Source organism: Vombatus ursinus, unplaced genomic scaffold (assembly GCF_900497805.2).
Source record: "Vombatus ursinus unplaced genomic scaffold, bare-nosed wombat genome assembly UNPS02014900.1, whole genome shotgun sequence".
In the NCBI taxonomy this organism is placed as follows: Eukaryota; Metazoa; Chordata; class Mammalia; order Diprotodontia; family Vombatidae; genus Vombatus; species Vombatus ursinus.
In genome coordinates, this window is record NW_020954678.1 from 7,277 (window position 1) to 22,616 (window position 15,340).

At 40.0% G+C, this 15,340-nt stretch overlaps 1 protein-coding gene across 1 annotated transcript; it reads right to left on the reverse strand.

Moving 5' to 3' along the window:
* Positions 1-11,412: 11,412 nt before the first annotated feature.
* On the reverse strand, positions 11,413-12,660 carry LOC114028931 (carbohydrate sulfotransferase 4-like). The gene has a single exon (XM_027843265.1). It carries the CDS (start codon positions 12,640-12,642, stop codon positions 11,497-11,499), a length of 1,146 nt encoding a protein of 381 aa, XP_027699066.1. The 5' UTR covers positions 12,643-12,660; the 3' UTR covers positions 11,413-11,496.
* Positions 12,661-15,340: the final 2,680 nt, after the last annotated feature.

Genomic DNA, 15,340 nt, shown 5'->3' on the forward strand with positions numbered 1-15,340 from the left:
CTCAGTGGGACCTCCAAAGCTGTGTGGTACAGCCACTCTAACACAATTAAATTCAGAGACTTCTCAAGGCGGAAGCAAAAGTTACTCTTTATTACAATCTCCCGAGAAGGGGCAGATGTCTACTCCTCCAGTGCACTACCAGCAGGAGAAAGGCCAGGCACAAAGGACAGAGCAAGGTTGTATATCATCCCTTACTCCCATTGGCTGGGAGGCGGGCTTACATTCTAGGCGTGAAAATCTTTCCCGTTCCCAAAGAACAAGGAAACAGGGTATAGCCAATCCAAACATACATGTCCTTATTTCGTATACCTGATGCTGACGTGGCAGTGGCAATCAGGAGAGGGTTTAGGGCCGAATTAAACTTATGGCCTGTTCATTCTCTCAGAGCCTATCTCCAGTTTCAAGACAGTCTTTTCATCACCACCCTGAGGAGTCTTCACAGAGGTTATATCTCATTCATTCTCCAGAATGGTTGGATCAGTTCACAACTCCACCAACAATGGATTAGTGTTCCAATTTTCCCACATCTTCTCCATCATTTATCATTGTCCTTTTTTGTCATGTTAGCCAATTGGATAGGTATGAGATAGTACCTCAGAGTTGTTTTAATTTGGATTTCTGTAATCAATAGTGATTTAGAGCATTTTTTTCCTATGACTATAGATAGCTTTAATGTCTTCATCTGAAAACTGCCTGTTCATATTCTTTGACCATTTATCAATTGGGGAATGACTTTTTTCTTACAGATTTGACTCAGTTCTCTATATATTTTAGACATGAGGCCTTTATCAGAGACACTGGCTATAAAAATTGTTTCCCAGCTTTCTCCTTCCCTTCTAATCTTGGTCACATTGGCTTTGTGCAAAACCTTTTTAATTTAAGGTAATAAAAATTATCTACTTTGCATTTCATAATGTTCTCTATCTCTTGTTTGGTAATAAATTCTTTTATTCTCCATAAATCTAACAAGTAAATTATTCCTTGCTCTCTCCTGATTTGCTTATGATGTCACCCTTTATGTCTAAATCATGTACCCACCTTGTCTTGGTACACAGTGTAAAATGTGGGTCTATGCCCAGTTTCTGCCATACATTTTTCCAGTTTTCCCTGGAAGTTTTTTGTTTTTTGTCAAATGGTTATTTCTTATCCCAGAATCTTTGGATTTATCAAACAGTAGATTACTAAAGTCATTTAGTACTGTGTCTTGTGTACCTAAGCTATTCCACTGATCCATCACTCTATTTCTTAGTCAGTACAAAATAGTTTTGATGACTGCTGCTTTGCAATACAGTTTTAGATCTGGTATGGCTAAGCCACCTTCCCTTGCACTTCTCTTCATTAATTCCCTTGATATGCTTGACCTTTTGTTCTTCCAGGTGAATTTTGTTATTATTTTTTCTAGCTCTTCAAAATAATTTTTTGGTAGTGTGATTGGTATGACACTAAATAAGTAAATTAATTTAGGTAGAATTGTCATTTTTATTATATTAACTTGGCATATCCATGAGCAACTAATGTTTTTCCAGTTATTTTGATCTGACTTTATTTGTATAAAAAGTGTTTTGTAATTGTGTTCATAGTTCCTGGGTTTGTTTCACTAGGTAGACTCCTAAATATTTTATGAAGTCTACAGTAACTTTAAATGGAATTTCTCTTTCTATCTCTTACTGCTCAGAGATAGCTTTGTTGGTAATATATAGAAATGCTGATGATTTATGTGGGTTTATTTTATATCCTACAACTTTGCTAAAGTTATTAATCATATAAAGTAGTTTTTTAGTTGATTCTCTAGGATTCTTTAAGTATACTGTCATATCATCTGCAAAGAGTAATAGTTTTGTTTCCTCATTGCCTATTACAATTCTTTCCATTTCTTTTTCTCCTTTTATTACTAATGCTCATATTTCTAGTATAATATTGAATAATAGTGATAATGGGCATCCTTGTTTCACCCCTGATCTTCTTCAGAATGCTTCTAGCTTATATCCATTACATACAATGCTTGCTGATGGTTTTAGATAGATACTGCTTATCATTTTAAGGAAAACTCCATTTATTCCTATGCTCTCTAGTGTTTTTAATAGGAATGAGTGCTGTATTTTGTCAAAAACTTTTTCTGCATCTGTTGAGATAATCATATGATTTGTTAGTTTTGTTATTGATATGGTCAATTATGCTGAGTTTTCCTATTATTGAAACAGTCCTGCATTACTGGTATAAATCCCACCTGGTCATAGTATACAATCTTTGTGACATATTGCTGTAATCTCCTTGCTAGTATTTTATTTAAAATTTTTGTGTCAATATTCATTAGGGAAATTGGTCTATAATTGTCTTTCTGTTTTGCCTCTTCCTAGTTTAGGTATCAGCACCATATTTGTGTCACAAAAGTAATTTGGTAGTATTGGAATTAATTATTCTTTAAATGCTTGGTAGAATTCATTTATAAATCCATCTGGCCCTGGAGATTTTTTTCTTAGGGAGTTCATTGATAGCTTGTTTAATTTCTTTTTCTAAAATGGGTTGTTTAAGTATTTTATTTTCTCTTCTGTTAATCTGGGCAATTTATATTTTTGTAATTATTCATACATTTCACTTAAATTGTCAGATTTATTCACATACAGTTGGGCAAAATAGTTCCTAATTATTGCTTTAATTTCCTCTTCATTGGTGGTGAATTCACCATTTTCATTTTTGATACCGGTAATTTGGTCTTCTTCTTTCTTTTTTTAAGTCAAAATCTTTTTTTAAGATCAAAATATTTATCTATTTTATTGGGTTTTTTCTGTAAAACTCACTCTTAGTTTTACTTATTCAAGTTTTTTTTGCTTTCAGTTCAGTTTTATTAATCTTTGACTTTCAGAATTTTTAATCTGATATTTAATTGGAGAGTTTTAATTTGTTCTTTTTCTAGCTTTTTTAGCTTCATGCTCAATTCATTCATCTCCTCTTTCTCTATTATATTCATGTAAATATTTATAAATATAAAATTTCTCCAAAGAACTGCTTTGGCTGCATCTCATAAGTTTTGGTATGCTGTCTCATTGTTGTCATTTTCTTTGAGTAAATTATTGTTTCTATGATTTGTTGTTTGACCAACTAATTCTTTAGGATTAGATCACTTAGTTTCCAATTAGTTTTTAGCGTGTCTTCCCATGGCCCTTTCATTACATATAATTTTGATTGCATTATGATCTGGAAAAGATGCATTTAATATTTCTGCCTTTCTGCAATTGATTATGAGGTTTTTATGCCCTAATACATGATCAATTTTTGTGTAGGTGTCATATACTGTTGAGAAAAAAGTATATTCCTTTCTATATCCATTCAATTTTCCCCAGAGGGGTTTCATATCTAACTTTTCTAAAATTCTGTTCACCTCCTTGACTTCTTTCTTGTTTTTATTGTGGTTAGATTTATCTAGTTCCAAGAGGGGAAGATTGAGGTCACCCTCTAGCATAGGTTTTCTTTCTATTTCTTCCTGTAACTCATTTAACTTCTCTTCTAAGAATCTGGATGCTTTACCACTTCGTACATATGTTTAGTATTGATATTACTTCATTGTCTATGGTACCTTTTAGTAAAATGTAGTTTCCTTCCTTATCTCTTTTAATTAGACCTGTTTTTGTTTTTGCTTTGTCTGAAATCAAGATTGCTGCCCCTGCCTTTCTTACTTCAACTGACGCATAAAAGATTCTGCTTCAGCCTTTTACCTTTTTTCTGTGTATATCTCTCTGCTTGTAAACAACATATTGCAGGATTCTGGTTTTTAATGAACTTTGCCATCCATTTCCGTTTTATGAGAGAGTTCCTCCTATTCACATTCACAGCTATGATTTCTAACTGTGTATTTCCCTCCATCCTATTTCCTCCTCTGTTTTTACTTTTCCCTCTCTCTTCTTTCACCCTGTACCTCCTCACCAGTGTTTTGCTTCTGACTACAGCCTCCCTCATTCTACCTTCCCTTCTAGCCACCCCCCACCCTTTTCTTTCCCCTTTCCCCTTTCCCCTCTTACTTCCCTATAAGGTAAAATAAATTTCTACACTCAACAGAGTGTGTATGTTATTCCCACTTTGAGTCAAATCTGATGAGAGTAAGGTTCAAACAATGCTCACCACCACCCTTGTTTTTCTCTACTGTAATAGGTTTTTTGCACCTCTTCATGTGATGTAATTTATTCTATTCTGCCTCTCCCTTTCCTCTTCTCCCAATATAATTCTTTTTCCACCCCTTAATTTTTTTTTACATCATTACATCAAAGTCAACTTATATTAACATTATCTGTCTATGTATTCTAAGTGCCTAATACAATTCTCAAGAATTACAAGTATCATCTTCCACTGTAGGGAACACAGTTTTCAATGTTATTAAATAAAATGTTGTCTTTTTTTTTCTTTTCCACTTAGCTTTTTATACTTCTCTTGAGTCTTGTACTTGAAGATAGAATTTTCTGATCCACTCTGGTCTTTTCATCAGGAAAGTTTAAAAGTCCCCTATTTTATTGAATGTTCATCTTTTCCCCTAAAAGATTATGCTCAATTTTGCTGGATTATTGGTTGTAATCCAACCTCTTTTGCTTCCTAGAATATCATATTCTAATACATCCAGTCCTTTAAGAGAGAAGCTACTAAGTCCTGTATAATTCTGACTGTGGCTCCTTGATATTTGAATTGTTTCTATTTGGCTGCTGTGTTTTTTCCTTGACCTAATAATTCTGGAATTTAGCTACTTTATTCCTTGCAGTTTTCATTTTGGCATATCAAGAGATAATCAGTGGATTCTTTCAATGATGATTTTATCCTCTGGTGCTAAGATATAAGGGCAGTTTTCTTTGAAAATTTCTTGAAAGATGTTGTCCAGGCTCTTTTTTTTTTTTTTTAATCATAGCCTTCAGGTAGTCCAATAATTCTTAAATTATCTCTCCTGGATCTATTTTCCAGGTCAGTTGTTTTTTCCAATGAGGTATTTTAAATTTTCTCCTATTTTTTTCATTCTTCTGATTTTGTTTGACTGATTCTTGATGTCTCATAGAGTCATTAGCTTCCACTTGCCCAATTCTAATTTTTAGGAAATATTTTCTTCAGTTAAGTGGCTTTCTTCAGTGGATTTTTTCATTCCATTTGGCCACTTCTGTTTTTTAAGGAGTTGTTTTCTTCAGTCAAATTTTGTTCTTCCTTTTCCAAGCTGTGGACTCTTTTTTTCATAATTCTCCTTCATAACTCTCATTTCTTTTCCCAATTTTTCTTTCTACCTCTCTTCCTTAATTTTTTTTTATTTACATTAGTCATGTTGTAAAGAAGAATTAGAACCAACAGGAGGAACCATATGAAAGAAGAAACAATAACAGAAGGAAAAAAAGAGCAAATAGTACGTTTTGATCTGTATTTGAACTCCATAGTTCTTTCTCTGGATGTGGATAGCATTTTCCATCATGAGACTTTTGGAGATGTATTAGATCCTTGCATTGCTGAGAAGGGCTAAGTCTATCAATGTTAGTCATCGTACAACATGCCTGTTACTGTGTACAACGTTCTCCTGGTTCTGCTCACTTCACTCAGCATCAGTCTATACAAGACTTTCCAGGTTTTTGAACTTCTTCCTGGATTTTTAAGATCCATTTTGGAGCTCTTCCAAGAGGACTTTTTGGACTTGAGACCAATTCATATTCCCCTTTGAGGCTTCACATGTAGTCATTTTGATGATGTCCTTCTCTGAGTTTCTATTTTGATCTTCTCTGTTCCCATAGTAGCATTTTATGGTCAGGGCCCTCTTCTGTTTCTTACTCATTTTTCTATTTATTTATTTAGACAATTGGGGTTAAGTGACTTGGCCAGGGTCACACAGCAAGTAAGTGTCAAGTGGCTGGTCTGAGACCAGATTTGAATTCAGGTCCTACTGACTCCAGGGCCAGTGCTCTATCCACTGCGCCACCTGGCTGCCCCTTCCTACTCATTTTCCCAGCCTATTTCATGACTTTTAAATTTGAGTTATGTTCCTAGGGCACAGTGGGCACTATCTTAAGCTTCTTATACTGAAGAATCAGGGGCCTGGTCACTGGCTTTCCACACTAGGGCCTCGATGCTTGCAGCTTGCCCATTGCATTGGGAGTGGCCCAGCCTACTTGCATCTGTGTTCTGGGGTTCCAGGGCTCACAATTTGCCTTCTACAGTGAGGCTGGAGGCCTCACTGCTGGTCTAAGCTGAGCCAGGACTGAGGGCTCTTGGTTGCTGATCTGTGCTGTAGCTAAGAGCCTCCCACTAGCTTTCCCAGGCACCATCTGTGCTGGGCTGTTCTCCCCTTTTACCCAAGTGAGACAGATCATTCCTGAAGTCCTCCTAAGTTATCTTAACCTGGAAAATGGTTTCACTCTGCTTTTTTGGGGGGGGGGGTTCTGTCACTCTAGAATCCATTTAGAAGCTTGATTTAACGATTTTCCAAGGGAAACTGGGAGAGCTCAGGCAACTTCCTGGCTTCCTTCCACCATCTTTGCTCCTAGGGACATTGTTCTCTCATATTTCTATCCCTACTTGTCTGCATTCTTTTCCAGGCAACACTCCTGACTCATCTTCCTTCACAGGACTTTGTCTACCATGGTCCCATTCCAGGTAATTTCTAACCCGGTTTCAACTCTTATTTATGGGTTGTCTTCAATAATTAGAATATAAACTCCTGGAGAGTGAGGACTGTCTTTATTTTTGCTTATATTTGTATTCAGTGATTAGCAGTGTCTGGCTGATAGTAACTGCTTAATAAATGCTTATTGGCTGACTGACCTGGCTGACCTCTCCTCAGTTTCTTTGCTGCACCATCCTAAAGATCACACCCACTTACCTTGGATGTTTCTGTCTCCCCAGCTCTATCTTGGGCCCTTCTATACTATCTCACTGGGTAATCTCATCAGTTCCCATGTGTTCTGATTATCTCCATCATATTTGGTGACTGCTAGATCTTTATGTCCATCCCCAGGCTCTCTTATGAGCTCCAGTCCCATGGCACCAGCTTCCATTTGGACATTTTGAACTGGATGTCCTGTAGGCATTTTTAACTTTCAAAACAAAACTTTCCCCTTTTCTGAACTTCCTTTTCATTTTACATCACTATCCTTCCAGTCAGCCAGGCTGGAAACCTCATCCTCAACTCCTACCTCTTCCCCCATATAGTTCTCTTTTTGTCACATTTTGTCATTTCTACCTTCATAATTTCCCTCCCATGGCCCTTTCTCCCCACTCACACAGCCACTATTCTAGTAGAGGCCTTCATCTCCTCTTTCTTAGACCATTGCAGTAGCCTGCTACTTGGTGTGCCAGCCTCAAGCCTCTCCCCATCCCAATCCATCCTCCCCTTGACTGCCAGGGATTTTCCTAAACTACAGGTTTGATAATGTCACCTTCGCCTGAGCTCACACACACTTAATTAACTCTAGTGTTTCCCTGCTACTCCAAGGATCAAATAGAAAGTCCTCTGTAATAAAGGCCTTCTCAACATGGGCCTGCCTACCTTTCCATTCTCACACTCCTCTCTTTACTGGAAGATCAAGCTAAACTGGCTTATTTGCTGTCCCTTGATCACTATAGTCCCATCTCCAGACTCTGTGCCTTGGCCCTGGCTGCCCCCTCCCCTGCCTGGAATGTTCATCTCTAACTGAGCTTTCCCTGGTTTTCTTCTGGACTCTACTCCAATCCCACCTTCTGCAGAAGGTCTTTCCAGTCTCCCTCCACCCCCAACTTTCCCTCTACTGTCTCCCCTCAGAGATAGCCTTCTATCTCTATCTATACCTTATGTGCACATATTTGTTTATATTTTATCTCCCACATTAGAATGTGAATGCCTTGAGGGAAGGGAGCAGTTTTTGCCTTTTTATCCCCAGCCCTTACCTGGATACCTGCAGTACAGTAAGCACTTAATATATTGAAGCATCAAAGTGACACAGCAGGTAGAGCACTAGGCCTGGAGTCAGGAAGACTCATATTCCTGAATTCAAATCTGGCCTCAGACACTTACTAACTGGGTGAGCCTGGTCAAGTGACTTTAATCTCTCTGCCTCAGTTTCCTAAACTGTAAATTGGGGATAAAAATAACACCCACTTCTCAAAGTTGTTATGAGGGTTAAATGAGTCAAGATTTATAAAGTGCTTAGCACAGTGCCTGGCACTTAATAAGGTCTTGATAAATGCTTATTTCCTTCCTTCCTAATAATAAATGCTTCTTAACTGAATTATCTCTGAAAGTAGTTTGATACAGTAATGATTTTATAATTCACTGTGGTTGCTTTTTAATTAAAACTAGGTGGTAGATTAATACAGTACACAATATATTTCATCAGCCCAACATTCTGAAAACTTAGCATGTTTACTTTTACTGAGAGATATATTAAAAATACATAAGGACAGGTTTTTGCACCAGAATATTTTAGAATCAAAAGTCAAGCCATTGTAACTATACCTGTCATGGATGATTTTCACAAATGAAAGAACAAGACTTTTATTTTTAAAAATTTTCTTAAAAAACAAGTCCAGACATTTTCATCATGGAACTGAATAGCAGCCATAACTTTGTATGACAACTGTATACACTGGGTAACAGTTACACTGCAGATAAAGACGCTTCTTTACAAAAAATAGATCCACTTTCCCAGAAAAAAAAAATGTTACATCATAAAATGCAGAGTCCTGAGCAGATATCCAGTTTGTCCAGATCTGAATCATCCTCTGCCCACATTTAAACCTATCCTCAGGTCCTATTCAGAAGAATATAGCAAGTAGAGAATTATTTCTATAACTTTCCATCAGTTGAGACTAGAAGAGGTATATCAGTCAGTCCAGTTATGGAAGCATGAATGGCATACTAATCTTTGCTTCATTTCTAAATTCCAAATTCCATAATCTCACCTGAGATGTCTATTAAGCAGAGCTTACCTGAGCTTATGAATAGCCCTTACTACTACATTCTGAGCACCACATTCCAGTAATGGGATGCTAAGTCCAATGTTGAGCAAGAAACAGAAGAAAATTTAGGATGGGGACTCTTTGCAAGCTTATTATGTAAAACGTTTTTACATTACATATGTAAGGGTAGGCCTGAAATTTTCAGCTCTGTAATCTCTTGATGGAATCAGATAACAGAACTTGAATGTGAATACCTCACACATACTTCCATGAATCAATCAAAGTCATCCTGTGGGAAACAGCATCAGGGCTCAAAGGAATTTATTTAAATTGTAGGGGCAGTTGGGTGGCCCAGAAGATAGAGTGCTGGGTCTGGAGTCAGAAAGACCTGAGTTCAAATGTGTCTTCAGACAAAATGGAGATAATAATAGCACCTAACTCCCAGAGTTGTTGTGAGTATCAAATTAGATAGTAATTACAAATCACTTAGCACAGTGCCTGATACATAGCAAGCACTATATAAATATTAGCTATTATTATTATTATTATTATTATAAAAGGAAGAAGCCATCTCAGAATGGAGAGAAAGAGTTTCTGAGAGCCTAGATTTGAGAGGTTGAAGAAAGCATGGCATTTCTGTACACCTTTGAGGAACAAAAGAAGGACTGAGCTGTGCCAGAGAAGGGAGATATTGAAGAGTCTTTGCTTTTTACCAGGCATCTCAGAGTGGAGCACCCAGGATGAAGGAAAACCCAAGAAAAAAATCACTTCTTTCCTCCAGCTTCCACTCCCAATGCCTGTCTATCCATAGACACTATAATACAATCTGATATTTTGTTACCAGATGTTTCTAGAAAACGAAAAATTCCCTGAGTCACAAAGAAGCCAGAGAAGAAATGAAAATAGATATTGATATGGGATTAGGCAGAGAGCCCAACCTCTATTTATGTGCTAGTCATCCAAGAAATGTCCAATCAATCAGTTTCAGTCATAGGTTTTAGGAGTGACCTTGCATAGGAATCCCATTCAGACAGGTTGAGCAAAGTTGGCCATGCCCCAGTGGCTCTCTGTAAATCATCATGCTAGCTGAGAACCAGAGGGATTGGAGAAATGGTAGCAAGCCTGGCATTGCAGTAAAATCTCTGAGGACGAAGCGAGGTGGGGTGGGGGGGGGAGGACACAAGAGGCTCAGGTTCAGCCTTGGCCTCTTTCTCCTCCACACCCCAATCCTTTGGCTGCAGGAAGGCCTCTGTGAACAACTAGAAGCACCAGGGGCATGTTGGCATCCACTGGGGCCCAGCCTAATCCCTGGTTCAGCTGAGAGCAGAGTCTGCGCTGGGAGCCAAGGACAGAAAGGATGGAGATTTGTGGCTCCACTAGGAGCCCAACAAAGGAACTACACCGTGCCTAAGGGGAACTTCTGGACCCCCCCACAAATGTGGGGAAGGACTCCTAGCAGTCAGGAGCCTTGCCACCCCTTGGCCACATGTGATTTCTAAGCTTGGGCCCACTTTCCCCTGCCCTCTAAATATACTGGGGCCACAGTGAGGCACAGACCTGGCCAACTCTTCCTATTGTTCCACCCCCCCCCAAAGCTGCTAGGGCTACTAGGTGGCGCCATGGTGCATAGCGCACCCCAAGCCTGGAGTCAGGAAGACTCATCTTCCTGAGTTCAAATGCAGCCTCAGACACCTCCTAGCTGTGTGACCCTGTTGGCCTCAGTTTCCTCATTTGTAAAATGAGCTGGAGAAGGAAATGGCAAGCCACTTCAGGATCTTTGCCAAGAAAAGCCCAAATGGGATCATGTACAGTTGGACACGACTGAAACAACTGAACAACAGTAACAAAAAGCTATTTAAAGCTGGCTGACTAAAAGGATTTTCATCTCATAATCTTGAGGCACAGTGGGTAGAAAAAACATACTACTGGGGCCTTAGGCTGAGAGCACTAGGGAATCACCCCAATTTTTCAGGAGGGCCCTCTAGAACCCTGAGCAGGGAATACACCCCTTTTTTTGTTTTCTTGGTGAGGCAATTGGGGTTAAGTGACTTGCCCAGGGTCACCCAGTGAGGACGTAGTAAGCGTCAAGTGTCTGAGCCTGGATTTGAACTCAGATCCTCCTGACTCCAAGGTGGAAACTCTATCCACTGTGCCACCTAGCTGCCCCTAGGGAATATACTATGGCTGTGGATCCTGAAACTCATCTGTGAGAATAGAAGTTGGGATAAAGATCATCAGAGCTCATATGAGCTATACACCCACACATACTATGTCTATATATATATCTATGTATGTACCTACAAAGTAGATACAAGGCACCCTTAGAGAGGAAGGAAGGCCCTCCTTCACAAAGGGATGCTTGACCTCTTTTTAGGAACCCCAGGGATGTTCAGAGGCCGATATAAAAAGGGAGGCATTCCATACAAGGGGGACAGCCAATGCCAAGGCATAGAGTCAGGAAGTAGAGTGTCCTTTGGCCACACGCGGTCACATACAACAGCATGTTCATATGCATACCCATAGAGAAACATAGTTAGACCCAAAAGCATTCAGCTGACCACAGCCATTGTACAAAACCAGACCCTCACTCAACTGATTGGTTGCCGAGCTTTAGGGGATCTCAGGAGTAGATAAAAGATTCACTGATGAATTTCTCTGGTCTTTCTCAGACAATACAGGAAGGTAGCCCATCAGGTTCATGGTATCTTTACAAACTTTCTGTAACTGGACTACCTGGTTATGTGGTAAGGACCAACGCCAGGCCTGGGAGACACTTTGAGCATTCCTGGAGTCTGTGTCAAAGGCACTCCTTCCCATGCCCTTCCCCTGTGTGATGTTATGCACCCAGATTTGGAGATGAGGCGGGAAAGGCAACCCTGCAAATTCATATAGTTTGGAAGTTTGGGTCAGTGGGTCCTGCACCAAGTCCTCATAACGTATTAGCAGGTAGCGTTCTCGTTGGGAGTCTGGTAACAACTGTGCCGCCTTATAGATCTCCTGTTGGCTTTGGCAGATAGCTTGCATCAAGTGATAGGACTGGTCCTCCTTCTTTATTTTATTCCGTTGGTTCCCCATGACAATATGGCTGTCCTGCATCAGGTCCTGTTCTGTGTTTTGCCGAGAGCGGAACACAGCCCGGGGGTCTCGCACAAGGTGAATGATGTGCAGGTTGAGGGAGGGGTCAGTCAGCAGTGGCTGGAGGGTCATCAGGTTGAAGAAGCGCACCTCTTTGAGCACCACGTGACTGTAGGACTTACAGGCTTCTTCTACCATGGTGAAGGGCTGCTTGCCACATAGGATCCTACAGTCAGCTGGGGGGACGATGGCCTCCCTATGAAACAGATGGCACACGGGTGGAGAACACAGAGCCCTACTAGTATCCCACATGAAGAGGCTGGACTGTTTCCTTGGACCCTGGGCCATGTAAGCATCAAAGACAGTCATGTCACAGAGGAAGACTGAACGAATCAGGTCTCGCACGGCCATCTGCAACTGCCCAGCACTGCCAGAGGAGAGGGTCGCCCACACATGCTTGGCTGGCTCCATCAGGTAAAAGACATCTGGGTGCTGGCTGAAGAGCTGGCCCACAAAGGAGGAGCCAGAGCGCCACGAGGACAAGATCAACACATGTGTAGGGCTTGACTTCTCTGCTACACCAGGACACTGACTGGGGCTGTACAACTGCTGGAAAAAGAGGAAACCTAGAGATGGGAGCACCAGGAGGACTAATAGCCTTTTTTTGTTTACCCAGAACATTGTGCAGGAAGCAAGCAGGCAACCTGTTGGGACAAGAAAAATGGACTGTATGAGACTGCTGGGCATCCATGCGCTGGCACATCTCCCTTCCAGCCAACCAACCCTAACCTACCTGCTACCAACTCCTACTTTGCCATAGCTCCGCCCAACAATGCCTGAACACATTTCTCCCTCACCACCCTTCCCCCATCACCTCCTATCTCCTATGAGATGTGAAGAAGTCCTGGGGCTCAGTCCCTTTGATCTCATCACTTAAACTCATACAGAGAAGTGAATCCTAACCCCATTTTCCACTCAAATTCTTGATCACTGCTATAACCAAGCACTATGTGAAGTGCTAAAGATACAAAGAAAGGCAAAAATGAAAAAATCCCTGCTCTCGAGGAGCCCAGAGTCTCATGGGGAAGATAACATGCTAATCAATATGTACAAACAAGATAGTACAGGATCAACTGGGGATAGGGAGAGGATTCTGGGAAGATGGTGGAGTAGGTCAGAAAAGTTCCAGGCTCACCAAATTTCCTCCACAAACAAGACAGAGCATCACCTCAAAGTGAACATAGAGTGGCAAAAATAAGCAAAAGTCAAGAGAAGGAAGATGCCACCCTATGACAGCTTGAGGGGACCTCAGGAAAGACTGGACCTCCAAGGGTGGAGGTTTGGCCTGACTGAAGTGCAGACAACTCCACTGAAACTCAGCCTCAGGAAATTTCTCCTCACAGTGTGGAGGATGGACAGCTGAGTAGGGGAAGGATCCTCCACTGTCTCAGGATGCCAGGCATAGCTGTGCTGACCAGACACAGTCCCAGGATCGGCTGTGAGTAGAAGGAGCTAGCACACTCCCAATGAGTGCAGTGCTAGCAGGGTTAGAGGGGTGTCCAGCTGGCTGTGGGCCCTTCCAGGAAAGTGGAGTCCCTGGTTTCCATTCCAGGGTAGAGAGGGGAGCTGAGGTTTGCAGCTGTGGGAAGGGCCACAGGCAGTAAGAGTGTTTATGGGGCATCATGGCAGGGGCCCTGGCCATGGCTCAGAGGTGGAGAGAACTGCCTGAGGTTGGGTCCCCAGATGGAGTTCAGAAAACAACAGTAAGAGGGACCTGAAGCCTGGGGCACCATTACCCACACCTCAGGACTAGAACCTGATTACAATAATAAGATGCTAAAATAAAACAAAACAAAAATGAGTAAGCAAAGGAGAAATAACCCAACCACAGACCACTACTATTGGGATAGAAAAGATCTGAGTTCACATTCAAAGGAAGATAGTTAACAAACAAACACACAAAACCACTCCTACCGCAAAGAGAAACATCAAATAGTCACAAGCCCAAAAAGGGTTCTTGGAAGAATTTAAAAAGGACTTCAAATATCAAATAAGAGAGATTGAGGGAAAATTAGGGGGTGGAGAAATAAGAACAATCCAAGAAAAATCAAGAAAATTGTGAAAAGAGAGTAAACCAATTGGAAAAAGAGATCCAAGAACTTAAGGAAGAGAATAACTCCTTGAAAACTAGAATTGGGCAAGGGGAAGAGAATGATGTTACAAAACACCAAAAAGTAATAAAACAAAATCAAAAGAACGAAAAAATAGAAAAGAATGTGACATCTCATTAGAAAAACAATTGATCTGAAGAATGGATCAAGGAGAGACAATATAAAAATTATTGAATTACCTGAAAGTTATGATCAAAAAAAGAATCTTGATATAATATTATAAGGAATCATTAAGGAAAATTACCCTGAAGTTCTAGAACAAGAGGGCAAAGTAGAAATAGAAAAAATTCACCAATCATGACCTGAAAGAGATCCCAAGCTGAAAACTTATACTGTGAAGCTACAATCAAGATTATAGAAGACTTAGCAGCCTCTGCACTAAAAGGCCATAAGTCTTGGAACATTGTATGTTGAAGAGCAAGATAAGTGGGGTTGCAAAATAACTTACCCAGCAAAGTTGAGTATAATTCTGAATGAAAAAACAAATGGACATTTAGCGAACTGAAAGACTTTCAAGCATTTGTGACAAAAAGGGCAGAACTCGATGGAAAACTTGACATATAAAATCGAATAGAAATATAAGGTAAACATCAATTATAAGGTAAACATCAATTATAAGGGAGTCAGTAAGGTCAAACTGTTTACTTCTGATATGTAAAAATGTTATCAGTATTCTTAAGACTATCATTATTACTTGGGTAGTTTGAAAGAAAGGTTGGGGCTGAGCTGAGTATGAGGAGATGATTCTAAAAAACAAAACTGGATAGGAAAAGGTAAAAAGGAGTAATTATCTCATTCAAATGAGGCATGAAAAGAACAACTGATACAAAGGAAACAGGTGGAGGGCTGGCACCTTACTCTCATCATATCTGGGTTAAAGAGGGAAAAACAGAGGAAAGGGAGGCACAGAAAATTTGAAACTCCAAAGCTTATGAAAATGAATGTTGAAAACTAAAAATAAGAATTTAAAAAAAAAAGAAAGAAAAAAGAAAACCATTGAATTAATAAAACTAAAATTTGGTTTTTATTTTTTAAAAAAAACTGATAAACCATTGGTTAATATGACAGAAAAAGAGAGAGAGGAGAAACCACGTCCCTAGTATTAAAAATAAAAAGGTGTATGCCCATCAATTGGGGAATGACTGAAAAAGTTGAGGTATATGACTGTAATGAAATATTATTGTGCTATAAGAAATGATGAGCAGGCA

Bases quoted from the DNA above. Each gene is read 5' to 3' on its own strand.
- LOC114028931 (XM_027843265.1), bottom strand. From the start codon at position 12,642: ATGTTCTGGGTAAACAAAAAAAGGCTATTAGTCCTCCTGGTGCTCCCA.